At 38.8% G+C, this 26,805-nt stretch overlaps 2 protein-coding genes and 1 pseudogene across 3 annotated transcripts; 2 read left to right on the top strand and 1 right to left on the bottom strand.

Annotated features, from left to right (window-relative positions):
- Positions 1–3,585: 3,585 nt before the first annotated feature.
- Positions 3,586–5,766, bottom strand: LOC148728844 (uncharacterized; annotated as a pseudogene).
- An 8,794-nt stretch (positions 5,767–14,560) lies between these two features.
- Positions 14,561–26,336, top strand: LOC111334111 (putative skeletal organic matrix protein 5). Of its 2 annotated transcripts, XM_088725421.1 has the most exons (5): positions 14,561–14,855; positions 15,243–15,353; positions 23,877–23,916; positions 24,116–24,242; positions 24,899–26,336. In XM_088725421.1, exons 4-5 carry the CDS (start codon positions 24,156–24,158, stop codon positions 25,430–25,432), a joined length of 621 nt encoding a protein of 206 aa, XP_088581547.1. In that variant the 5' UTR covers positions 14,561–14,855; positions 15,243–15,353; positions 23,877–23,916; positions 24,116–24,155; the 3' UTR covers positions 25,433–26,336. The 2 variants fall into 2 exon arrangements, with proteins under 2 accessions (XP_088581547.1, XP_022795535.2); XM_022939800.2 differs by having other exon boundaries at positions 14,561–15,353.
- LOC148728845 (uncharacterized) lies at positions 17,364–22,968 on the top strand. The gene is made up of 4 exons (XM_088725041.1): positions 17,364–17,719; positions 17,942–18,266; positions 18,465–20,654; positions 21,363–22,968. The coding sequence occupies exons 1-4, from the start codon at positions 17,364–17,366 to the stop codon at positions 21,372–21,374; spliced, it is 2,883 nt and encodes a 960-aa protein (XP_088581167.1). The 3' UTR covers positions 21,375–22,968.
- Positions 26,337–26,805: the final 469 nt, after the last annotated feature.

Raw genomic sequence — 26,805 nt, forward strand, 5'->3', positions numbered from 1 at the left:
TTGCATCGTGCACGAGCGCATTTAAAAGTGCCTGGTTGCTCATTAGTCTGAAAAGAACTTCTGACCAAAAAATTGCCTAAGTTTTTGTCGCGTTTGAATGAAATGAGCGGAGGCTGCGAAAAGATAGTGCCTGTCTCTGGATCGTTTTGAAGTAATTTGAAGTTTTTAAGAATGATGGATTTAACTGAGTGGTTGTGAGGGTGAAACGTGAGAGTGAATGGAATGCGGTCGGAATCTTCCTTATGCGACGTTTGTAGTGCTGAATGTCGATCAATAAGTTGAGCGCGGTGGTAACCCGCTTGAACGACGGAAACAGGGTAACCACGTTCATCGAAGAACTGGCACATTGACTCTGATTTGTGGTGAAAATCAGAGTCATTACTACATAAACGACGAAGTCTTAGAAACTGAGAAAAAGGAATGGAATTCTTAACGTGAGATGGATGAGAAGACGAATATAACAAGTAATTATGCGAGTCTGTAGGTTTGTAATACACACTAGTGCATAAACCGTTACCTTCAATTGAAACTTTGACGTCTAAGAAGGATAAAGAATTGTCAGAAATTTCCCAAGTATATTTCAGAGCCGGGTGAAAAGAATTGACTGCAGTTATGAATTGAGTGAGCTCCTCTCTGGTAGAGGAGGTAGCGCCGATACAATCGTCGATGTAGCGACCGTAGAGTTCAGGTTTGGACCCGTTGTATTGGCTGAAAAATTGGTGTTCGACAAAACCTACAAAAAGATTCGCATAGCTAGGTCCCATTTTGGTGCCCATGGCTACACCATTGGTTTGTTTGAAGAAGTTGTTTCCGAATGAAAACAATTGAGTGTGAGCACTAGTTCGGCTAAGCGTAGTAGTGTTTCAGATTTAGGTTCCTTAACAGTGCGTTGATCAAAAAAATGTTTAAGGGCCAGAAGGCCTTCGCCATTAGGAATGACAGTGTAAAGAGACGTAATGTCCATGGTGAAAAGGAGTTTGTTTTGGCCGAGGAAATTAAAGTCTTGAAAAATTTGAAGAGCGTGTTGGCTGTCTTTAATATATGATGGTAAAGTTTTGACGATGGGAGCCATAATTTTGTCTAAATAGCTGGAGATAAGTTCGGTAGGGCAACTGCAAGCCGAGACAATGGGCCGACCCGGGTTGTTAGGTTTGTGAATTTTAGGTAAAAAGTAAATACGAGAAGTTCTAGGAGCGGTTATAATGAGATTCTTTGCTGTGACCGGCAATTCTTGTTTAGTTATGAGTTGGTTGATCGTATTCTTGACGGAGTTTTGATTGCTGGCAGTGAGGTCTTTGTCGATCTTTTGATAAAAAGAGGTGTCAGAAAGTTGCCGCAAAGCTTCTTTTTGGTAGAGGTCGGTGCGCCAAACAACGACTGAGCCGCCCTTATCGGAGTATCTTACCGCTTTGATAACTATGTCTTTGCGTTTTCTAAGACTTTTTAGAGCCGACCACTCTTCAGAAGAGAGATTAGAAAATTTGGGAATACGTTTGAAATTGAGTTTGTTGATATCGTGGCGGCATTTTTTGATAAAAAAGTCTAATGATGCGAATTGGCCCTCTGGGGGAGTCCATTTAGACTTTCGAGTCTGAAGTGTTTCGAAAGTGTCTTTGTTCGAGGTGTTAGAATCATCCTCTTTGTTGTGAAAAAAGGCTTTTAATTGAACGCGGCGAAGGAATTTTTCTACGTCTTGTTTAATTGAGAATTCGTCCGTTGTTTTAGAAATGGGAACGAAATTTAAGCCCTTACTGAGGACGGATTTTTCTGAATCGGAAAGTGAGAGGTTTTCTGGAATGGTAACTACAGTTTTGAGGTTTTCTGGTGATGAGTGGTTAGCGATTTGGGGACCTAACAACCCGGGTCGGCCCATTGTCTCGGCTTGCAGTTGCCCTACCGAACTTATCTCCAGCTATTTAGACAAAATTATGGCTCCCATCGTCAAAACTTTACCATCATATATTAAAGACAGCCAACACGCTCTTCAAATTTTTCAAGACTTTAATTTCCTCGGCCAAAACAAACTCCTTTTCACCATGGACATTACGTCTCTTTACACTGTCATTCCTAATGGCGAAGGCCTTCTGGCCCTTAAACATTTTTTTGATCAACGCACTGTTAAGGAACCTAAATCTGAAACACTACTACGCTTAGCCGAACTAGTGCTCACACTCAATTGTTTTCATTCGGAAACAACTTCTTCAAACAAACCAATGGTGTAGCCATGGGCACCAAAATGGGACCTAGCTATGCGAATCTTTTTGTAGGTTTTGTCGAACACCAATTTTTCAGCCAATACAACGGGTCCAAACCTGAACTCTACGGTCGCTACATCGACGATTGTATCGGCGCTACCTCCTCTACCAGAGAGGAGCTCACTCAATTCATAACTGCAGTCAATTCTTTTCACCCGGCTCTGAAATATACTTGGGAAATTTCTGACAATTCTTTATCCTTCTTAGACGTCAAAGTTTCAATTGAAGGTAACGGTTTATGCACTAGTGTGTATTACAAACCTACAGACTCGCATAATTACTTGTTATATTCGTCTTCTCATCCATCTCACGTTAAGAATTCCATTCCTTTTTCTCAGTTTCTAAGACTTCGTCGTTTATGTAGTAATGACTCTGATTTTCACCACAAATCAGAGTCAATGTGCCAGTTCTTCGATGAACGTGGTTACCCTGTTTCCGTCGTTCAAGCGGGTTACCACCGCGCTCAACTTATTGATCGACATTCAGCACTACAAACGTCGCATAAGGAAGATTCCGACCGCATTCCATTCACTCTCACGTTTCACCCTCACAACCACTCAGTTAAATCCATCATTCTTAAAAACTTCAAATTACTTCAAAACGATCCAGAGACAGGCACTATCTTTTCGCAGCCTCCGCTCATTTCATTCAAACGCGACAAAAACTTAGGCAATTTTTTGGTCAGAAGTTCTTTTCAGACTAATGAGCAACCAGGCACTTTTAAATGCGCTCGTGCACGATGCAAAACGTGTCCTTTCATTCACAACACTGATAAAATATCGGGACCTAAACGATCCATTAAGATCACCGATCACTTCACGTGCACCTCCGCTAATGTAATCTATTGCATAACTTGCACTTATTGCAAAAAGATATACATCGGCGAAACAGGCAGAAGACTAGGTGACCGATTCCGAGAACACCTTCGAGACGTGGAAAGGAATGACAAGGACACATCGAAACCAGTCGCTAGACATTTTAATTTACCCAATCATTCTAAGCAACATATGGCAATCTGCGGTCTTTCCTTGCACTTAGGTGGCACGGAAAGCCGTAAAAATCTTGAACAAAAGCTCATCTTTCAAACCGGCAGTCTAAATCCCACAGGGATCAATGAACGCTTTTCATTCCACTAATTTATTCATGTTTTTCTCGTTGCCATGCACCCACCAATAACGTAGCTCCATTCTCTGCCTTTAAAAGCACACACAACCCACAATTCCTCTATTCGCTCCGACGAAGGGCTAACGCTCGAAACGTCAGCTTTTGTAATCATTACGGTGGCCAATTTACCATTTCAACTTTGTTGATATATCCAAATTATATTGTACAATGAACGTTAACCATTAGGTTATTTACATGTTTTTCCAGCTTTCGAAACTTTTTTAAGCTTAAGAAATTTGGAAAATTCTATCCATATTTAGACTGAAACATTAGTATATTTATGAAATATTGCTATTTTTTCCATCATCTGTTAGACTTTTTTGTTTTGAAAGATAATAATACTACCACTAGTAGTGTTTTTTTTTTCTATAATGGTCTGAAGCATTCTGTGACATAATCAGAAGCTCTTGTTAAATTTACTGTCTACCAGAAATCACATAGAATTTGCACCATTTCTATGATTGCAGACAGAACTTGTGTGTACAGTGTGTATGACTTGATTTTGGCTTGAATACAGTAAAGCAGTCTGGTACCAGCTGATTGTGTCTCAAAGTGTTACAGACCCTCAAATAGAAGCTAGACATAACAAGTACATAGACACTATATCAATCAGTGACATTAACTATCGATTTTAAATTTAATCTGCTCATTTCACATGCTGCAGTAAAGGTTAAATTAAGGTTCCCTTGCTGCTAAAGCTAAAAAGTGTTTGAAAAAATACAGTTTTAGTGTTCCTTTGAACTCATTCCAAAACTGATGATTAAATGGAATGCGCTCAATACTCATTCCCTTGCTGGTATATACAACATAAATCGCACCACCTGGCACTAGTTACTCCCATCAATCCCTGGACTTGAGAGTAATATCTATGTGTCCTCTTAGGCTTTGGCTTTCGATCAACCTCTTGAAAAAATAACTATCAGAACAGGCGTTCAAGGGAGTAACCAGATATTTTGTCCCTGGGCACTTTACTTCAGAAAGCCCAAAGGGATCATTGTATCCTGGATCAACTACCTTAGCATCAGGTGATGCACCCAAATAGGGAGAATCTCGGCTGATAACAATTCCTGACTTAAGTATCTTAACAGGCCTTCGAATTGACATCATGTATTTCTGGTGCTGTTCAATGGCAACTGGCCCGTATTTGAGACCATGATTTGTATACCTTAAAGAAAAAGGTTTTGGGTCAGGTAGATTTTTTTACTAGGGTCTCATAGTTTCCTTTCCTTTCCCTGATAAGGCCAGAATTTGAGGCAGTGAACCTTAATTTTCTTTCAACCTTCCATTCTTGACAAGTTGACAGTTCCCGGGTTTTCCTTTCAATTTCGTTTAGCTTATCAACACCCACTTGTTTTTTTTCTAGTAAGCATCTCTCATCTCCAGAAATCTCAGTTGGTATTTGAAACTGTTTATGTGAAGCCCTGATGGGAAATGTGGGAAAAGCAGTTAACTGAGAATCATTAACATGATTTTCTGAATCGCACCTGTTGACAGATGAAATGTCACAAAACACTTTAAAGTTATCTTCAGTCACGGATAGTTGGTAACTGCCAAAGGATCCTGGAGGACTTTTTCCAAATTTTGTTGGGACAAGTCAGTTCTTGCTGTTATAATTTGTCATAAAGCCCTTTTAAGTTTAAGCTCTCTGAACCGTTCCAATAATTTTGATTCAGATGCTTGCTGACCCCTAAGGCTATTTCGGGCCTCATACAAAAGGCATTTCAAACTAGAGTGTCTGGATGATGATTGTTTGTCCAACTCTAAGTTTTTTTTGGTCACCACAACATCAATTCCATCACTGGTTGTGGATTTATACAGTCTACTCTTCCCTTACGATGCCACTGCTGCACAGTTGATGTGCAGATCCGTTTTGGCTGCATGTCGTCTTCGTTTTCAAGGTCAGTCACACTTTTATACTCATACAATGTAAACTTGTATAATTTTAACAAAAGAACCAAAATATGGTTGCAAAACCAGACCTGGCCAGCAACACAAGAACAAGAGGCATTCTTGACCCCTCCACTAAAAATGCACAACGCAGCTTGTGGGGAGAATCATTTTTTCTAAAGCTGATGGTACTGACAGCGCAAATAGAAATAAGTATTACCGCTTGCTGCTGAAAAGGTCTTTAGATATTCGTCATTCAAAAACGTTGTAGCTTTCGCACACTAGTCGGTACTGAGTGACTTTTGCTTGAATCCATGTTTTTCCATGGCTTTATGATATGATTGTACATCTCGGCACGTGTGAAAAAAGGCATTCGTTTTATATCGCCAGACCATCTATCCGAACGGTAATTTGGTTGCGGTGCATTAACAGTACCTGAAAAATTGTCTTCACTCGCCATTCGGTATTCTTTGCGCTTTGTATATGTTGTAGTTCAATTTTATCCTTGGTTCAAATTTTATTTTCCTTTGTTTCAAACTCATTATCATACATTAACATGACCTAGAACAAAGGAAAATGAAATTTGAACCAAGGATAAAATGGAACTACAACATATATATTAACTATCTGTACCGTATACCATACACACTGATACAGCATTGACATTTGTATAAAGAAACATTGAGAAGATGCACTTTGAGGAAAATAGTCAAATAAGAGTATAATGATAAAATTAACATATGCAAATAGCAGTCGGTTGATTTATTTTTGGAGTGTACCGTACATTCTTAATATGAGGCGAATGACATCTTTAGGCAAACTTACCCAAAAGACATGCTGTTTTGGTTGATATTTTACAAAATAGTGATGAATCTTATTTACTCATCGCAGAAAAAAAAATACAAGGAGTCAAAAAAAGAAGCATTGAGTCATTTGAAATTCGTTTTGTGTGCATTAATATCTTTTCCGGAACCTTATGGGGTATTTAACTGATTGAGTTCCAAACATAATAGAATATTTCAGCACATATACCCTAGATAAAAGAACTTCCAGAGTAACGAGGGTCACGGCTCATCTTAGCAAAAAAATAAGTATAAAAAAAGAAAAAAGTAGATAAATAAACGATTACATTAGCACACTTTGACTGTCTACTCTCATTACGTGCTAGGAATCCAAATTGGAGCAACGATAACCACCAAACATTTCCGTGCAGGACTTCAGGGTCACGTTTGCCAAGTTCGCCGCGCTCAAACACTAAGTCTGCTTCTGCATCTGTCAAGGGACGAGCGGCTTGTAGGCGATTTCTTTCACCAAAATCACGCAGTAACTGCCCTTTTATTGAGGAAAGAGCCTCTTTAGACAAAGAAAACAGCTGATTTTTCAAGACATTCGGAGCGACATTTTCCTAAGACTGCGTGAGAGGTGGCTCATCAATCTAAAAATGAGTGTCGCCATCTTTAGGTCGCAGATACTTAACTTAGAAACCTGGAAATGTTTTTCTTCTTAGAGCTGCCTCTTTATTTTAGAAAAGTTCACGAAAACTGAAACGAGGGTCGACGAATAATAATTTTTCTGCATTTGTATATCGAGCTTAAAACTTACCATATTTCTTGTTCTTTTCAAAACAATTTATACATTATTTTTTGTAGTGCTATTTACTGTGGCATTTTGTTATTATTATTGCAGAGAAATCAACTGAATGCTACATTCTAATCAGGCAGCACAGGGCGAAAATCGTAACCTGTGACCCATGGAGTAAAAAGTAAATGTACATTAACTAATCGTAAAAGGCTTTTCCGTTGTGTCTACGGTCCTCCTTCTAACAGGAACTCAAACTGCCACCTTGAAAGTCCGGGCAATGTTCAGCGTTCCCGAGAGCACTGCCCTCTGCATCTTTCGCAGTACGTCTGTCCTTCTGCCTCCCACCAACTCGCGCATCATGACATCCAGCTCCCGTAATCACTCCCCCGAGGGCATCCATGATGATGTTATATTGCTTCACCTCGTAGCCTGGGAACTGCTGCCTTAGTTCCCAGCGAAGGGGTCCGTACTTCCATGTCTTATTATTATTATTATTATCATTATTATTATTATTATTATCATTATTATTATCATTATTATTAGACTGTATTTATTAGGTCTGTTACTAAGACTGTTTTATTAGTCTAAAATTGGTTACAAATTTAAACCGTGCAAGTTCAACATTACTTTTGTTTGTTGTAATTGATTTTGTACATTTTTAGCCTACCAATTACTTGTGTTGAAGATTTAAATAAGGTTTTTCCCTGAAGCATGTTGGACTTTGATTTCTAAGAGTGAAAAGAATTTTATTTTTTCGTAATTTTAACCCTGTGTATTCCTAGCCTGCCAGTCAGCTGTGTACAAGACTTAGATAAGTTTTCTCTCGGAAGCATGTTGGGTTTTAATAATTGAAAGTGAAAACAATTATGATAAAGCATTTGACTGTCTTCACCTGTTTTGAGTTGTTAAGAAAACACATGGGAACGTTTCATGAGCCAGGCTCACTGTAATTCCGGGGGGTTGCGTAATTCTACTACGCCGCTGCATTCAAGGTGCGACTTTGAGTCCAAATCACTGATCCCAGCCTTTCAGCTAATTTTACTCAATGAAAATTGCCGTGTTACCGTTCAGTCCATAATGATTCCCATTTTCTTTTGTGCTGATTGCTTGTTGAGATTTACTAATTAACTTTTTCTACCTGCTTAACGATGATTGCCTTCTATTCCAAATCAGCAAACTTTTCATTTTGATTCCAATTATTGGAGTAATAAGACGGAATACAATCTTCCTGGAGGAGAGACTCGTTTGGCACAATGGAGACCAAGTTGCCGACTTATTGGAAGACATCCTTCTCCAGGATCTGTCTCGGTATGACGATTAACCAAGACAGTAGTTTCATCGTCGTCAACGTGCAAGTGCATTCCCTGTACTCACTGATGGCCGATGGGCAATACCGCAACACCCCATTGGGTCGTGACACATGGAGGTCACTGATATTGGTCCTCAGGCCTCCTTACAGATATATTGTAACAAAGAAGGGTTTAATATTATCCCAGAGTACCCATACTAGAAGAATAAAGCTCCCAAAGCAAGAATCGGTTTTGTCACCAACAACGCCAATAACTACGATGATGTCAATATCAGAATCGGGTTGGGTACAAGAGGGCCGCATGATGACACTAACGCGTGTGGAATCGTGGTAGACGGAAACGGTCTTGATAATGGGCAGAAGCTCACTGAGGTCATGGGGTACATCTCGGTGCAGTGACGAACGAGAATTCTACATGCCTGATAAACAAAGTCACTATCATGAACAACAACAACTACAACAACCAAAAGAAGAATAAACAACTCAATAAACGCTAACTATTTGTACACATTATCATACATACTGATGCAACGCTATCACTTATATGAAGCAAGATTCAGAGGTTGCATTCCTGGAGACTGAAAGAATATCTACTTGGAGAATAATGAATGGGCACGCAAATTTATGGAATGTCTCGAGTCGTGTCCAACTCGAAACCTCACATGGTCGCTGCCCTTACTCTCGCCTAGATATCGAGTTGAACAGAGACTAATTCCATGTCTTCAAGCAATCATTCATTATTTTGTATATTATAGAAACACCACCGGTCTATTGTTACGGTATTTTCTCAACTGACAGAAAGATACAACTCGTACCAACTCAACTACTTTATAAACTGACGTAATGACTACGGAGTCATACCAATAGCCAATGCAATAACTATCCTCTTAACTTAGAGCCCTCTATAAAATTATAAACTCTGCACTACTGCACTACTGCACAACTCACAGTTCTTTTCAGAGATCCTTGTAACTTATCGATGTCCACAAAACTTGTCTCAGTGTAGCCTTCTACGTGGCTGACAATTCCAGTAATACATATATATGAACTGCGGTTATGAAACGTATAGTGCTTTACTGCGAAGGATCGTGCACATATACGTAAATTCCAGTAACAGAAAATAATTGCAATAGTTCTCTCTAGTTCGGCTTGTAATAACACTAGCTCCTCTGGGCTCTTCACGACAACACTAAGTGACTGAAAAAGGTCTTCTTTTAACCGATCGCAACTCCTTATATATGTTTACAAAATGTTCTAGAACTTTCTGGAGATCTGTACTACAACTATTTTGAGTATCATTACATCACTATTGCGTCATAACAAATTGTACTGGCTAAAGGTTCTACAAAGTTCCATTAAGAGTTCTTAATGAGTCAGCATGACTAAGCGTTCTAGAAACTTCCTTAGTTCTATTTTTAGTAATTGTGTAACACAACCCTCTCCATACCAACATACTGACAAGAAAAGTCGAATTTATTATTGACTTAAGGAAAAAAGATGATCGACCAACAAATTAACCTCCCTTCTTCCAAGTTTTATCGGAAGAACGGAGCTTCTAGAGCAAGAATAGGCTTCGTCACCTACAATGCTAGCAACTGCGATGATGTCCATAATAGAATCAGGTTTGCTATAGGAAGGCTGCAAAATGACACCGTCATTTGTGGAACCATGAGGCCATGGGGTATATCCAATTGTAGTGAAAAAGATGCATTATTTCTTTGTCAGGCGGGAAATCTGACTGAGATTTCGATTTAAAAGCCACGAATTGAAGGAAAAAGTCAATCAAGAGACATTGATTTCGCTTTCTAAATCCAAGTCTTTCAAGTAAATGGCCGCCAAAATGTTAAAATACGACTATCATGTCTTCGAATTTTACGTTATAGCTGAATCTAGGTCCAACTAGACCCCAAGCACTGCTCATATCCGTGTGATTGACACTTCTGATCAACATTATTTTGCTTTTTTTCAATGCACCTACGATTGACATAAAAATTTGGCGGTGACAAATTTTGCAAAGACTTTTGGTTTAGCCCAATAAAATTTTGTCAGCACTTCGCGCCAGAAAAATAGAGCAACCATATCAGTTGGGTTAAGTAATATTCAGAAAATATGCTCGGGTTTATGCTGTTTGTATTGGAATTGTACTTATCAGGCCAAATTCGGGAAAGCAGTTCACAATTATCAGAAATAATAGCTAGTGATAAAATGATTCTTATAGGCGCATTCAAAAATAGCCTTCACACAAAGTAAGTTTGAAGTAGAATAAGCCAAACCATGACATCAGGACGCAAGTGACTGTGCGAGTACGATAGTGTATTGAGATTAATTTACTAGTTGTAATTAATAGTAAAAGTACTGAAAGTAGTATAAGAACTTTCTAATATTGCTTTATAAATACACAAGTATCTATTTTGTGGTAACTGACAACTGGTGGTAAATGACAACTGCGCTGTGATTACAGGAAAAACGAGAATACAAATCAACTGGCAAGTCCACTATTTGAAAGAGGATCATCGTCTAATTGCGTATATTTTTCTGAAAAAGCCCAGCTCTGTCATAGATGGAGAAATTAACGTTAAGTGCAGCAACATTTTTTTCAACATAAATTTTTCGATATATCCATTTGAGCTGGTTTTTGAGCTTCTCCTTTATAACCCTCCCACGAATATGTCAGATAAGAGACAACGGTAGTGACGTCTCAATTTCGAATTTTGTTTGTTTTTTTTTTCAATTACAGTTTCTGTCGTACTAAGTTTCCCGTAGAAAATAATAATAATAATAATAATAAATAGCTAAATGAACAAAAAAGGGGGAAAATCCATGCTGTTAATTGGCTGATCATACGTATTTTCCTAGAGGCATTTTGGTTCCATATACTTTTAAAACAATTATCATAAACGGAGACTAACTGTTGATTTGAAATCGGAGGCAGGGGAAGGTAAGGTCTGGAATGAATAAATAATTTCTTATCTCTAACTTTATCTTGTTTGCAACGAAAGTGAATTTGACTATTCTTTAATCTAGTTCTCGATATCTTCGCTGTCCAAAATCGAAACTTTCATTGCTGATTTTTTTTTTCTACTGAAATGAGAAAAAAACAGCCTTTTGCACTTTCAGTCGCCTCTTTATTTCCAGTACTGATCAAAACGGAGAAGCACATTTTCACCAACATCGGCGGTAAAGTAGCGATCTGATTGGCCAATTTGGCGTTGTCCATTAAGAATAAAGTCAGCGTTGCTCGCCTCAATTTGTTACACAAGTTGTCACGCTCTAACTAGAATCGCTTTCTTTGAAGTCGATAGTGTGGTAAGAAAGACATCGACAGTAGAATTCTGATAGTTGTGGCTTTGTGTGATGTAGCCACAAGTATCAGAAATCTAACACGACGCGCACAACTAGTATGCGACTCGACAGACAGCTTATCCGACGAGAAGAAATACCTTCACCGTGTTTTTACGAAGAACAACTACAACAACGACTTCATCCGACGAAACACTCACCGACCCACTACTACTACCGAAACAAACGACACCGCAACCCCTACGACTACAGCAACCATACCGTACATAAAAGGCATGTCTGAAAACATCTCGCGCATCTTACCACCCTTCAATATCCGCGTCGCCCACAAACCCATCACCACACTACGTCAGTTACTAACCAACGTTAAAGACAAAGACGAAGGGAGGAACAGACAGGGAACGATTTATAAGATCAATTGTTCCGTCTGCCAAGCCTCCTGCATCGGTGAGACTGGCAGAAACCTCACAACAAGACTGATTGAACACAGACGGGCGACGAGGAAAGGTGATGTCAGCAATCACATTTCTGAACACCATCGACTTACCAACCACAACATTGACTGGGACTCTGCGCAATGCCTAACCTACAGCACTGACTATTTTCAACGACTGACCCTGGAAAGCTGGTTTACTAACTTAGAACAGACTCCCCTAAACAGATGTCAACAACTACCCGCTCCATACAAAAGACTCAATCACGACATAAACATCACAAACGACCGAAAAAGAACGACCTAACTTTACCGACAGATCGAAACAGACCAATCACGACCGACTTACGTCACTTGAGTCTTACAGCCAATAACATCATGTCAAAACCAACCGATCATTTGACACGAACTGGAATAAGAACATTCTACTGACAACAATCATTCACTTGACTCTGATGATGACTTCCGGACAGGTTGTCGAAACGTCAGTCACTACCACCGACAACAGTCCTTCTCAGGGCTACACTCACCCGGACGATCAGACTACACTTTCACATTATTATTATTGTTCTTTTGTTTAATTTTTTTCAGCAAATAATGTTGTTTTACAAATGATTTTTTGAGAGTCAAAATAACATGCACGTAACATCATTTTTTAAGACAGGGCTAAAGTCGAAGTATCAATGATCATCATTGTGGTTTTTGATGTCAATATCAAACTACACTCTGTAGAGTACAAATAACTCCTAAGACGAGTACAAATACCACACGGTGTTTTTACTCCAGAGAACCAGTTAAACATGTGTTTTTCGCATCGCACAAGCGACGAATTGGACTGAGGTTAAAACAAATAAATACCGAATAAATTAAATCATTTTTCTGACGACAAGGAGTCCAAATGGGTGGCAAATATTGATTCAACTTTATTAGTTAAATTGAAAGAGGAAAAGGAGTTAGACGACAACGAAATTTCATCATTCATTGAAGAAATTAGAAACAGCAACACGATTAGGCGCCGTTCCGCGTTACGCTTCGTAGACTTCTATCACGCACTCCCCGTTAATAAATATCCGCGAAATTCGCCCACACTAAAATAACAATTTGGCGTGATGGATAATAAATAACTTAGATGTTTTGGTGCGTCGTATCGCTGAGTATTTTTACTCGTTATTTGTATTCTGACTCGCCATACAGGCTTCTCAAAATACGGCAGACATTTTGCTATGTAAGTGGAATCTCAGCAAAACTTGTGTTTAATTAAGATGTCGATATTCTTCAGCCTGCTCTCAGCAGGTTGACGTCAATCCGCATGAGTAAAAATAATTAGGGTGCTCAATGTTTTAAGGTCTTGCGTGAAAAAAGAAAAAAAAAATTGATCATTTGTAATTTACTTGGAAGTAAATTTGTCAGAACGTGTTGGGTAGACATGCTGTATTAAAATTCAGTGGCTATGTGTACTTTTAGACAACGGACAGCTCCATTACCGAAACCAGCCGAGAGATTCCAATTTAAAAAAAAACCTATTTTGTTTAACTTCATTAAGAATTTATGCCCTAAGAGGAAAACATCTGGATGTATTTTTTTTTTTTTTTTTTTTTTGTAACTCAAAAAGTCATTAATGACACCAGATGCAGTGCATTTCGTTCTCTGTGAAGTCCCTTTCAGCATCTTAAACATCAAGATAGTTCCGCTTGCATTTCTATGTTTACGTCATGTGGTCCTTTCTCAATTTTATTTTGCCACTTTTATGTTTTGTACTGACTAGTTCCGTTTCCTCAGAAGGCTAGTAACTTTTATCTTACTAAGTGTAATGTGACGAAACTACGAATGCGGTGCAAATGACTTTATCGGCTAAATATCAGTTTTGTTTCAGGGCGAAATTCTTGGTGATTTACTCAGTAAATTTCAGCGCGAAATCCGGAAAAAAAAACTCTCCTCCTCCTTCACATTAAAAATAGGCATATTCCTCCTTTTTTTCGGATGATGTTCTATCTTGCATAGTCTTCAATGACTGCCTTAAGGGAAAGGCAATGAACAACTACCTGCCTTTAAGCTCTTTTACGCACGATTTGGCATTTAAAATTTTAGGTTTAGTGAATCGCTCGCCACAATTTTTTAAAAGAGCATTTCGGGTTTTCATTTCTTATCCGTCTCGGAGGATTTCGTACGATAAATCATAATACAGGCAGAAGCTATCTTCACTGATTCTGTTAGAGGTTGAATATTCCATCAACCAAAATCGAAAGAGGATTGATGGCGGCGGCGTAATGATGGTTAGTTAAATGCTGACACTTCTAAGATGAATACCTGCAGGTCAACTTGGAAAAAAAAAAAAAAGAAAAAAAGGGACATTCTTCGTTTGCCAGCCGAATAAATATTTTAGTTGTTGCACACGCAACGCTTTAGGTTGGTGATCCTGGCGGGTTGTGAGTTCGACAAACACCTTGGATTCTATTTTCTTTATAAATTTCATCCATTATTATAATTTTTTTTTATTAAACCAACGTCTAAAATAGGCTTCAAACCTTGCATCCTTTGTGAAAAAAAATATATTAGTCAGCCCTAAGATTCACTTATTTTTGTTAGTCATAAAACTTATTTGAAAGTGAATTCTTGTTTAATTTTTTTGTTTCTCTAAAATTATCATTTCCTAGAACCATGTCGCCATTTGGTTTTCAAGCCCGCTAATACAATCGAAAGTCGACGCCTACGAAATCATTTGATTCGAATTCATGATGTCCAGGACAGAGAATTTTGTGAGGTGCTTTGTTTTATGGAACCAAACTGTGTCAGCTACAATCTTGGAAAACAACCAAGTGGAAACGGTGGAACATATAATTGTGAATTGAATAATGTTACTCACGATCACGAAGGATACAAGGGCGACTTGGTTAAGAATCAAAGTTACATTTATATTGGAGCTGAGGCAAGTGCAACTGTATACTCCGTAGTTTCTTTGAACTGTTTAATTCTTATGCACCTTTTAAATACAAATATCTCGATTCCCTAAAAAAATAATCAATGACGAGTTTTAAATCATGATCAGGTTGTAAGTAAATGTGTCTCAAATCCTGTTATGAAGCCGGCATCATTAATCATCTCTACTCTATATACGGATCGTAGTCATTTTTTGTCCTTTTTTGTTTTTTTTTTCTTATCTTCGTCTCCATTTTCTTTTTCTCTGTCTCCTTCTTCTGCTTCTCCTTCCTCTTTTCTTTCTTCTTCTTCCAACCTTCGTTACTGTTCTTTTTTTAAGTCTTTATTATTGTTGTGATAATAGTTATCCTTTTTTTTATTATCATTTTCATGTCAGAGTAACTGCATAACTAATCCATGCAAAAATAACGGCACTTGTCAAAGCGGTTTTACCGACAGAGGTTATCACTGTGTTCAGCTGGATACAAGGGTCAGACTTGTGATGAAGGTAACACTATTCTATTAGTACATAGATTCCCCGATTCTTTAATCTGTGTGCATCTATAAACAACACTGATAAACACTGTTTGAATTAGAAACAGTATTAATTGAAGTTAAATGCATATGTTACATTTCCAGATCTTGACGAATGTGTGACGGGAGGGTATGTTTGTAGTGCTAATGCTGTATGTACAAACATAAATGGGTCCTACAACTGTAAATGTATAACTGGATATTCTGGCGTCGGTTGAATCTGCAAAAGTATTACAGTGATTAATGTTTTTATATTTCATATAACCAGTTCATTGCTCATGAGATCAAATGCTATCGACATCCTAACTCGATAAGTTAATAATCTAAATATACAGATATTGATGAGTGTGACATTGGAACACATAACTGCAGTGCTGGTGCTGTATGCAACAATACCAAGGGATCATTTAATTGTATATGTAAAACAGGATTTTCTGGAGATGGATTAATGGGTATAGGTAAATTGGCTATAAAATTATAATTCAGGTTAACAGGTTTCTAACGAAATTAGACGGGATTCACAAATACATTTTCCAAGCCTACGAGGAAAGTTCTGAATCACAGAGCTTCACTGTGCCTTAATGGGTCCCTTGCATATACTGGTGGATAACTCTACGGTTTTTTTTTTTTTATCTTAAATGACGAAAGAATTCTAATGAATCAGTTTGAAAGCCTTCATTAAGAGTCATCAAATCAGGAGAAAATTACTTTTTCTTAGCAAATCGACTGCTAGCTCTCAGGCCCACGGCCAAACTGATTTCAATATCAACATCCCTACCACGGTATATGGGGGAAAGAGTGAAATAAACCCCTGATTTATAACTTCGAACTCAGGGGCTCTCTGATGTCATCCAAGGTGGTGATTCTAAAAACATTTTCTTGTACGTCTACGCTCTGGAATAAAATTTTGTCTCGTGCTCGAAACGCCTTTTCTGATTGTCATGGAAGTGTTAGGAATTTATTTATTAAATGTAAATTATTTTTTTTATTCTCTTAGGATCAGTGTAGTTCGTGATTATTTGTATCTGTTACGTAATTTGTATTCTTCACTTGTGTAAACTGTTGTGTAATTAACCTTTATTGTGTATATCAAATAGTTTTCTTCATTCTTTTCGGGCACCTTGCGTCCATGTGTATTTAAGGATTTGGGTGGTTTGGTACGGGGTGGTTTTTTTTTGAAGAAGTGAGGTGAAGGTTTGTGAGTTACGAGCGAAGAGCGTGGAAAAATTTGAGTCGACGGAGACTCGGCACAGTATCATTTCTGAGAAATTCATTCAGAATAATCGTTCCATTTCACGGTAGAAAACCATTTGCGGGGGAACGGGTGTGCAAAGAATCTACCAGACTGTGAGCTAAAGGAAGAAGAGATAGTAATTAATTCAATAACAAGTCTGAGCGAACCAGGTTACGAGAAGTAAAAAGTTGAAAACTGCAAAGTTGTCAGAAGACGAAGCAAAGTTGAAACGAAGGAAACGAGCAAAGTTGAGAACTGGTGAGACAGGAACCTGGTTGGAGAAACGGGAGTTTGGTTTGGCAGGGCACTGTTTGTTGGTGGAGCGTGGTGATTTGTGGACAAGAGAAGAACACGGACGCGGGCGTAAGGTGAAACCCAACCGAACTGAACTAAAAAAAAAAAAAACCTTTTTTTTATCTTAATAGTAATAATCTTGTAAATAGTTTTAGTGTACTGTAGTTTAAGTTAGCGTATTCCTGTAAATTAATTAGATCATTGTATTATCGTTATTGTTAGTCGCTTTATTGTTTTAATTAGCATAATAAATATCTCTAGGCCTACGTTTAGTTGTATTGTGGCGTGTGTTCTCGGACTCGTTTATGTTCTGTGTTTTGTTTGTGTTAGGGGGCACCCACCTTTGTGGCGCGGATTCGTCACATATTTTGGTGTCAGGAGTGGGATCGCTCCTTAACAGTTTACATAAACAGCTCAACAGGAGACACGCAAGGTAATAGTATACGATTATTTAATATGGCTACTGCAGCGATCGGCTATGATTCCTGGGTCCTTAAAGATCTTAGAGCTGAGGCTATCAAACGAGGTATTCATTTTTCTCCTAAGGATGGTGTTAAGACTTTAGCGAGCAAACTCAGAACTTCAGATCGCATAGGTCAGAGTTTCGATGCACCAGAAGAAAACCTTGCGGAGGAAACTTTGGAGACTGGTCTTAGTTTTGAGCAGAAATTACAGTTACAAGAGCGTGAGCTGCAGATGTTAGAACTGCGGAAGAGAATTAGTCAGGAACACAGAGAAATGAAGGAGTTAGAAAGGGAGGTGGAGAGAGAAAGGCGTCAGGCTGAAAGGGAATTAGAGAGGGAGAGAAGGGAGTTTGAAACTCAAAAAGCCCAAGAAGAAGAAAGGCGTTTGGTACGAGAGGAGGAGAGACTCAGAAACCTTAGAGCTGAAAAGGAAGAATTTGCTGTAAGGGAGTTTGAAAGGAAACAGGTAAGTGACAATGAGGTTAAAAGGCCCAAGTTTATCAAAATCAGGGAAATGAGGGAGAGTGAAGATATAGATGATTTTTTCCGGATTTTTGAAATGACTGCAAGGGCGCAATCCTTACCCGAGGGGGAATGGGTTGGTAATTTAGTACCCAAGCTCACTGAAAAGGCTAAGTCTATTTATTTAGAAATCCCAGACCCTGCATGCCAGGATTACCACGAGAGTAAGGCAAGCATTATTAAAGCCTACCAGTTAACCGCAGATCACTATAGATATAGGTTTCGAACCTCAGAGAAAAAGCCCGACGAGGACTTCGTCCAGTGGGGAAACAGAACCCAAAGGTATCTCAGCCGCTGGATAGCTGTTGCCGAGGCTACTGGTGATGCGGATAAGATAATTGAACAGGTATTGATGGAGCGACTTCTTGATGCGGTAAGTCCTGAGCTTAGAGCTTGGTTAAAGGAGCAAAAGCCCAAAACTGCTGAAGAACTTGGCAACCTTGCTAATTTACATGTTCAATCTAGGAAAGGGCCACTTGTTGATGGTAAGTATATGTCAACCGCTAGTTATGAGAAATTTGGGAAAAAGAAGAGGCCAGATGTTAAGGCGGATAACTTATTGTCTGAACAGAAACAAGACCAATACCATGTAAGACCCTCCAAACCATCCTCCCCTCCAGCCCGTAGAACCACGAGGCCTGAAATTAAATGTTACAAATGTGGTAAACCAGGTCACATGTCGTTCAACTGTGGAAAGGGCCGTGGGAAGCCTTCACAGGGGTACCTCCTGTGTATGACACCCCTAACGTCAGAACAATCTCAGTTCCCTCATTGCAATGTTAGAGGTAAAATAAACGGGAAAATTGCAGAAATGGTCATTGATTCTGGTTGTACTAGGACTCTAGTCCAGAAAACATATGTAAACAATACAGCCTTCACAGGGGAGAATATCACAGTATTAACAGCTGCGGGAGAACGTCTTACAGTCCCACTTGCAAACGTTGAATTAGACAGCAAAGAAGGTAAACACGTAGAATTAGTAGGAGTGTTGGAGAGGCTACCCGTAGATTGCTTACTTGGCAGGTCGTCTTTTGGAAGAACACTGTCGAGACAAAATGTTTTGGACCAATGGGAGAGAAATGTTCTAGCTGATGACATTGGTGGAGATGAGGCCTTCGTGATGACTAGGAGACAGAAAGCATTACAAGAAGCCCAATTGAAAGCAGACGAGCTAATTGACAGGGAAAATTCACTCGCCGTCAAGAGTTTAGCGAAGAAAGAAATAAGGCCTGAAGCTCCAGAGGAAGGAGATTTGCAAAGGTTATTTGAGGGCATGGTACAGGAAGAGACAAGTAAGAAGAATCCTGAGAGTGATACTTTGATAATAGAACCTAGTAAAGTTAAACCTCCAGTAAACATCCTAGATAGAGACAGAAACCAGCTGATAGCGGATCAGAAGTCAGACGTGACTCTCGAGAAAGTACGCAAGAAATCATCCAAAATGGCACCACAAGAATCGGATGTGTACTTCTTCACTAACGACCTCCTGATGCACCGTAAATATCTTCCCGAAGAACATAATGGAACAAGGTTTGTTGATCGAATTGTAGTACCAGAATCCTATAGGAATGAAATCCTGCGTGTTGGTCACACAATCCCCTTGTCAGGTCATATGGGTAGCAAGAAGACAGTTGAACGCATAACCGCACATTTTTTCTGGCCTGGTCTAAGCTTTGATGTTCGCAAATATTGCGCAACTTGCCCGCAATGTCAGGTGGTAGCCAGGAAGCTGAAGTCAAAAAGGGCACCCTTGAGGCCTGTAGATATTGTTACTGAACCCTTTAAGAAAATTGCCATCGACATTGTAGGAGAATTACCCAGGACAACAACGGGTTACAGGTACATTTTAACAATCGTAGATTATGCTACACGGTACCCAGAGGCCATTCCTTTACGGTCAACGAGCTCAAAAGCGGTCGCAGATGCATTGATTCAGTATTTCTCTAGGGTGGGTATCCCCGATAAGATAGTGTCTGACCAGGGCTCCAATTTCATGAGTAAGCTTATGGCCCAGCTGTATGAGCAATTAGGCATAACTAAGATTAAGACATCAGTGTACCACCCCCAGGCAAATGGGTTAGTGGAGCGTTTCAACGGCACTTTAAAGAGTATGCTGAGGAAGTTTGTTCGAGAGCGGGTTCAAACCTGGGACAAGTATCTCCCATACTTACTCTTTGCTTATAGAGAGATTCCTTGTGAGTCCACTGGTTACTCGCCCTTTGAATTACTTTATGGACATACGGTGAGAGGACCCCTCGCCGTTATCAAGGAGACTTGGTCGGAAGGATCATCTTTAGAAGACAATCTGATAACTCATGTCCTTGAGATCCGAAGAAGACTTGCAACGATGCAACAAGTTGTTCAAGAAAACTTGAAGCAAGCCCAAGGTAAGCAGAAACGGTTGTATGATATTCATAGTTCAAAACGACACTTAGAAGTTGGAGACAAAGCCTTAGTTTTGCTTCCCACCCCTGGGAGTAAATTAGAAATGAGATGGCAAGGACCCTTCAAAGTCACTAGAGCACTAGAGGACGGATTGAATTATGAGCTTGATACAGGCAAGATGTACAAACAGCATCGCACTTATCACATTAATTTGCTTAGCAAATGGCAGAGCCGTGATGAAATGGCTACTTTAGTAATGGCGGAGTCCCCAGAGATGCCACTGCCGCACGAAAGCAACGTTTTCCCATTTGGTCACGATGAGACTTGTAAAGATGTAGTGATCTCTGATAATTTGACGGAAGATCAAAGACGACAGGTAAAAAACTTGCTACATGAGTATTCTGATGTATTTTCAGGAAAACCAAATTTAACCAATGTAGCGGTGCATAAAATCGACACGGGTGATTCCCCACCCATTAGGTGCGCCCCTTATAAGGTCCCTCAAAAACTTGAGGAGGAGGTTAACAAAGAGATTGAAAATATGCTGGAAATGGGCATAATACGCCATTCTACTAGTCCATGGGCGGCCCCTGTTGTCATTGTTCCCAAACCAGATGGTACAATACGACTGTGTGTTGATTACAGAAAAATGAATTCTGTCACAAAGATGGATGCCGGCTTATCCTATTCCCTCCATGGAACGTATGATTGAGAAGATTGCCTCTGCTAAGTACATTAGTACAATTGATCTCACAAAAGGTTACTGGCAGATTCCCTTGGAGACCTCTACCATCGAAAAGTCCGCATTTATTACTACCAAAGGCTTGTATGAGTTCTTAGTTATGCCATTTGGTATGAAAACAGCTCCAGCATCCTTTCAGAGGATGATGTCTGAGAAAGTCTTGCAGGGGTTAGATTTTGCAGATGCCTACATTGATGATGTCGAGGTTGACACGTCAACATCTTTTCCCCAACACCTTTTTGAGCTCCAACAGGTTTTACAACGTTTACGAGAGTGCAAACTGAATGCTAGGCCGTCCAAATGTAAGATCGCGATGTCAACGGTCGATTTTGTTGGTCACAGAGTTGGAGGTGATAGAATTCAGCCCCGCACAGCTTTGGTTCAAGCCATTAAAGAATATCCCAGACCAGAAACTAAGAAGCAGGTAAGATCTTTTCTTGGCTTAATCGGGTATTATAGGAAATTTATCCCAAATTTTTCGGAACGGGCTGCTGTCCTTACCGACCTCACTAAGGGTAAAAATCCCTCTAAGGTTCAATGGAGTACTAATCATGAATCAGCTTTTCAGGATTTGAAAGTTGCAATGCAGACTCCCCCTGTTTTGAGGCCACCACACTGGAATGACGAGTTCATTTTGCAAGTAGATGCGTCAAATAGAGGTCTTGGGGCCATCTTAAGTCAGAAAGATCAGGACGGGGAGGAACACCCCATAGCATATGCTAGTAGAAAGTTACAGCCTAGAGAGGAAAAGTTGTCTACCACAGAAAAAGAATGTTTAGGAATTGTTTGGGCTGTAGAGCTATTTCGCTATTATTTATATGGCCGCACTTTTAAGCTGCAAACGGATCACAATCCCCTTGTGTGGTTAAATCAGGTTCGCGACAAGAGTAGGAAACTATTAAGGTGGAGCATTACCTTACAGGAGTACGACATAAAAATAGAACATAAGAGTGGTAAGCAAAATTGTAACGTAGATGCCCTTAGTAGGGCGTAAATACCTCATATTGCTCTACAGTATATTAATGTAATCTTTAATTAAGCACTATTTTTGTGTTTCCATGTCCCCAAAAAATAGCTATTTAAGGGGGGAGGTGTCATGGAAGTGTTAGGAATTTATTTATTAAATGTAAATTATTTTTTTTATTCTCTTAGGATCAGTGTAGTTCGTGATTATTTGTATCTGTTACGTAATTTGTATTCTTCACTTGTGTAAACTGTTGTGTAATTAACCTTTATTGTGTATATCAAATAGTTTTCTTCATTCTTTTCGGGCACCTTGCGTCCATGTGTATTTAAGGATTTGGGTGGTTTGGTACGGGGTGGTTTTTTTTTGAAGAAGTGAGGTGAAGGTTTGTGAGTTACGAGCGAAGAGCGTGGAAAAATTTGAGTCGACGGAGACTCGGCACAGTATCATTTCTGAGAAATTCATTCAGAATAATCGTTCCATTTCACGGTAGAAAACCATTTGCGGGGGAACGGGTGTGCAAAGAATCTACCAGACTGTGAGCTAAAGGAAGAAGAGATAGTAATTAATTCAATAACAAGTCTGAGCGAACCAAGTTACGAGAAGTAAAAAGTTGAAAACTGCAAAGTTGTCAGAAGACGAAGCAAAGTTGAAACGAAGGAAACGAGCAAAGTTGAGAACTGGTGAGACAGGAACCTGGTTGGAGAAACGGGAGTTTGGTTTGGCAGGGCACTGTTTGTTGGTGGAGCGTGGTGATTTGTGGACAAGAGAAGAACACGGACGCGGGCGTAAGGTGAAACCCAACCGAACTGAACTAAAAAAAAAAAAACCTTTTTTTTATCTTAATAGTAATAATCTTGTAAATAGTTTTAGTGTACTGTAGTTTAAGTTAGCGTATTCCTGTAAATTAATTAGATCATTGTATTATCGTTATTGTTAGTCGCTTTATTGTTTTAATTAGCATAATAAATATCTCTAGGCCTATGTTTAGTTGTATTGTGGCGTGTGTTCTCGGACTCGTTTATGTTCTGTGTTTTGTTTGTGTTAGGGGGCACCCACCTTTGTGGCGCGGATTCGTCACATTGATAGAGCTACATGTATGCAAGTCATATTAATTGCTAATGTTAACGCACAATTTAAATAGAAAATTGGTTAAAAAACGGGAAAAATATATATTTACTCCTCTTTAGTTCGGAAAATTTTGAAGACATCGTTTGAACTGACGCTGACTATTTAGCGAGTAATTTGGATATATAAACAAAGTTTAAATGGTAAATTGGCCACCGTCACGATTACAAAAGCTGACGTTTCGAGCGTTAGCCCTTCGTCGGAGCGAATAGAGGAATTATGGGTTGTGTGTGCTTTAAAAGCACACACAACCACAATTCCCCTATTCGCTCCGACGAAGGGCTAACGCTCGAAACGTTAGCTTTTGTAATCGTTACGGTGGCCAATTTACCATTTCAACTTTGTTGATATATCCAAATTATTTCGTTACTCCCACCGACGCAGCCCCAAACAGTTTCTTTCGAAACTATCAGTCTTTATTTATTTAGCAAGTAATTCTCCAAAGACGTTTAAGTCCTTCAAAACTAAAGACTTGCACTGAGAATTTAGGAAAGCATGTTATCAACTACATGCAACATGTGCACCCTTGATGATGTCTATACTGAAGAATCATGAGTTTTCAGAAATATCTTCCATTTTGAGAAAAGTGTCGTCCTGATCGGAATGAACTCAGAAATTCGTTTTAGTTCTCTTGCTAAGTTATTGTTTTATGGTTACATTTACTTTATATACTAGTACGTATTTATCAATACATCAGAATGTTTCCCTGGGATTTCGAAAGCTTTGATAAAGTTGCACAATTCGCATAATTTTTTTTTCTGCAGTTGCGGTTTCGAGCTGCAAGGAAGCTTATGACAGGCAAATGTAAGTGCTATATTTGAAAACAAACGACAAAGTCAATCTTACATCGAGCGCTAATGATGTTAAGGAAGGTAAAAAGGGAAATTTTTTTTTTCTCCTAGTCTAACTTAGCTCTTGTCTTACTGATTGATTTAGTGACTGATTAGTGCTTTTTCTTTTTCTTTTTTCTTTTTTTATCCTTTTGATTGTTTATCTTTGATAGAGTAATCGTGAGTGGCATTGTTACGCTCCATATCGATTCAATGCCAACTCCCGTTTTCTGTCACGTGGGTGATGTAGGATGCGGAGGTGGAACATGGACCCCTGTTATGAAGATTGATGGCAACAAGGTTCTTCCTATTTTTTTTTTTTTTTTTTTTTGTTTTAACGGAACTATTAAAATATCTACTTTAAGACTTAAGAGTTTAAAAAAAAATTACGGTTGCAAGATCGTAATATGCCTTTTGTGTACACACACGCCCAACAGGGTCTTTTTCTTGTTGGGTTTTTATTCATCGCTTTCCATCTTTTTTTTTTTTTTTACCTAGATATCATTGAATCTTAATTGCTTGGTCTCCTTCAAAATGATTTTTTTTTTTATGACAATCTAAGAGAGTCATTATCTATCATGATAAAGCTTTTATGATATGACGGTAAGGCTATTTGAACATCTTTGATTCTTTAAAATGAATTTAGATTCCTTTCAAGTGTTTGCGTAAATAATCTAACATTAAATTTCATAAGTATACGCTTTTATAAGTTTACACTGCTGAAGGAAGAATCATTTTCATCGAAAGTCAGATGCTAATCAAAATTAGAGAGACTACTCAAAACTCTTATCATCCACTCAGCTTATCGGATTCAAAGAAAACTATTGTGTTGCTACTTAATTTATGTTAGAGCCCTCCTAAAAATTTGTTATTTTTGGTTGGTCGGTCGTTGTGGTGAAATGATTTATTTATCATTCCTTTCTGATTGACGATAAATCTCTTCTACTTCTAATTAGCAAACGTTTCATTACGATTCCGATCTTTGGAGAAACAAGGCAGAATATAACCTCTCTGGAGGAGAGACTGGCTTCGACACAGCGGAGACTAAATTACCTACTTACTGGAACACTTCCTTCTCTAAGATCTGCCTCGGTATGAAGATCAACCAAGAGCTTAGGTTCATCCTCATCAACATGCAAGCCAATTCCTTATACTCACTGATCGCTGATGGACATTACCGCGTCACCTCATTAGGTCGTGACACGTGGAAGTCACTGATTGGTCCACAAGGCTCTTTACAGCGTCACTGTAACAAAGAAGGGTTCAATCTTGAGCCAGAGAGTGCTTACTGGAAGAACAGAGCTTCTAAAGTAAGAATTGGTATTTTCGCGAACAATCAAAGCGATTGCAAGAGTGTTGACTCTAGAATCGGGTTTGGAACAGGAGGACCGAAAGATGACAACAACACTTGTGGAATCGATGCTACGGGGTCAACACTCGATAATGGCGTGAGACACATCAAAGCCATGGGATACATCTTGGTACAGTGACAACAAAGAAAAACTACGTATATACGGTGATAAAAGATATCACCAGGATCACTTTTATATACGACAACAATCACCATAGTCTTCCAACAACAACAAAGCAATGACAATAATAGTTCCATGAACATGAACTATCAGAACAGTTTACTATAGACATTTACATAAGTGGAGCATCTACTTACAACAATATTCAGAAGATAATTCTTTAGGAGCCTATAGTATCGGGATTCCATTTAAATATGCACATGGCAATAGCCAGAGATAAATTAATTTACCAAAACATTTCAGCAAAATACCGTTTTTTTTAGCCTAAAAGGGGAAATTTGACTTCTTATATAAATCAGTGATTTTCTCAGCGTAAGGTGAATGGAATCTTATATCATATCAACTTAAAGTATAAGTAGTATCGCTGCACACTTTTTGTAAGGGTAATAATTCGCATCCCCCTCAAATGTGTAACTCAGTGAATTCAACAAAAAATGACTGTGGATTGCATAAACAGATTTATGAGTTGTAAACTGATAATGTGAAAAAGTGCTCTTAAAGTCGAAAACTGTAAACGGCGACTTTTATATTACGCTTATCATCAGGTTACCAGAGTGCTTATGAGCCCACTGCAGGAACTTAATCTGGTTCGATACCCAGTTTCCAGCTTTAGAAGAAAATGCATCGTATCACTGGCATGTTCATTATAGCTCGAACATCAAATAGTTTTTACTCGAAATGTTGTGCGAAGATAGAGGCCCTATGTTTCATGTGATAAAGCATCTCTTGCAGTTTGAACGAATCGAGTAGAAAGCATGAAAACATAGCGGTGAAAATTTACCACGATTAAACGATATAGTTTATGCTTTTCGCAGTAGAACGAAATCCATGAATCTCGTGGGTTTGTTTGCATCACATTATAGCAGTCCGTGTTTTCTCATAAGTTTGATGGGTTCTCACATAACAATATTGTCAAAATTAAATTAGACCGTCAGACTACCTGTAAACATAAACATCGCTGACTTACCTTCATTCTATTTCACCTACGGAAAGGCTAGTACCACGCATCTTCGACCAGTGTGCGTTTCTTTGAAAAAATTTTCAGACAAAAATGCTTGTCCAGATTTCACGAAAAAGTAATCCGTCAGTTAATTTATTTCCTTTAACACAACGACTAATATAAACATTCCAAAGGAAAAAAATTCGAGAATACAAAGAGTCTAAAGATGTTGCTTGAGGGATGAACCACGGGTACGAAGGGTTTTAAACAAAGAATGCCAAATAATTTTAACTAAACTTGACACCAATTATCTTTTTTGCCTTCTTCAAATAGCGATGTATTAGGTTGAGTGAAGCTAGTATCAAATGAGGATCATTGCAGGATTTTGAAG

The sequence above is a fragment of the Stylophora pistillata genome, chromosome 6 (genome assembly GCF_964205215.1).
Source record: "Stylophora pistillata chromosome 6, jaStyPist1.2, whole genome shotgun sequence".
Taxonomy (NCBI): domain Eukaryota; kingdom Metazoa; phylum Cnidaria; class Anthozoa; order Scleractinia; family Pocilloporidae; genus Stylophora; species Stylophora pistillata.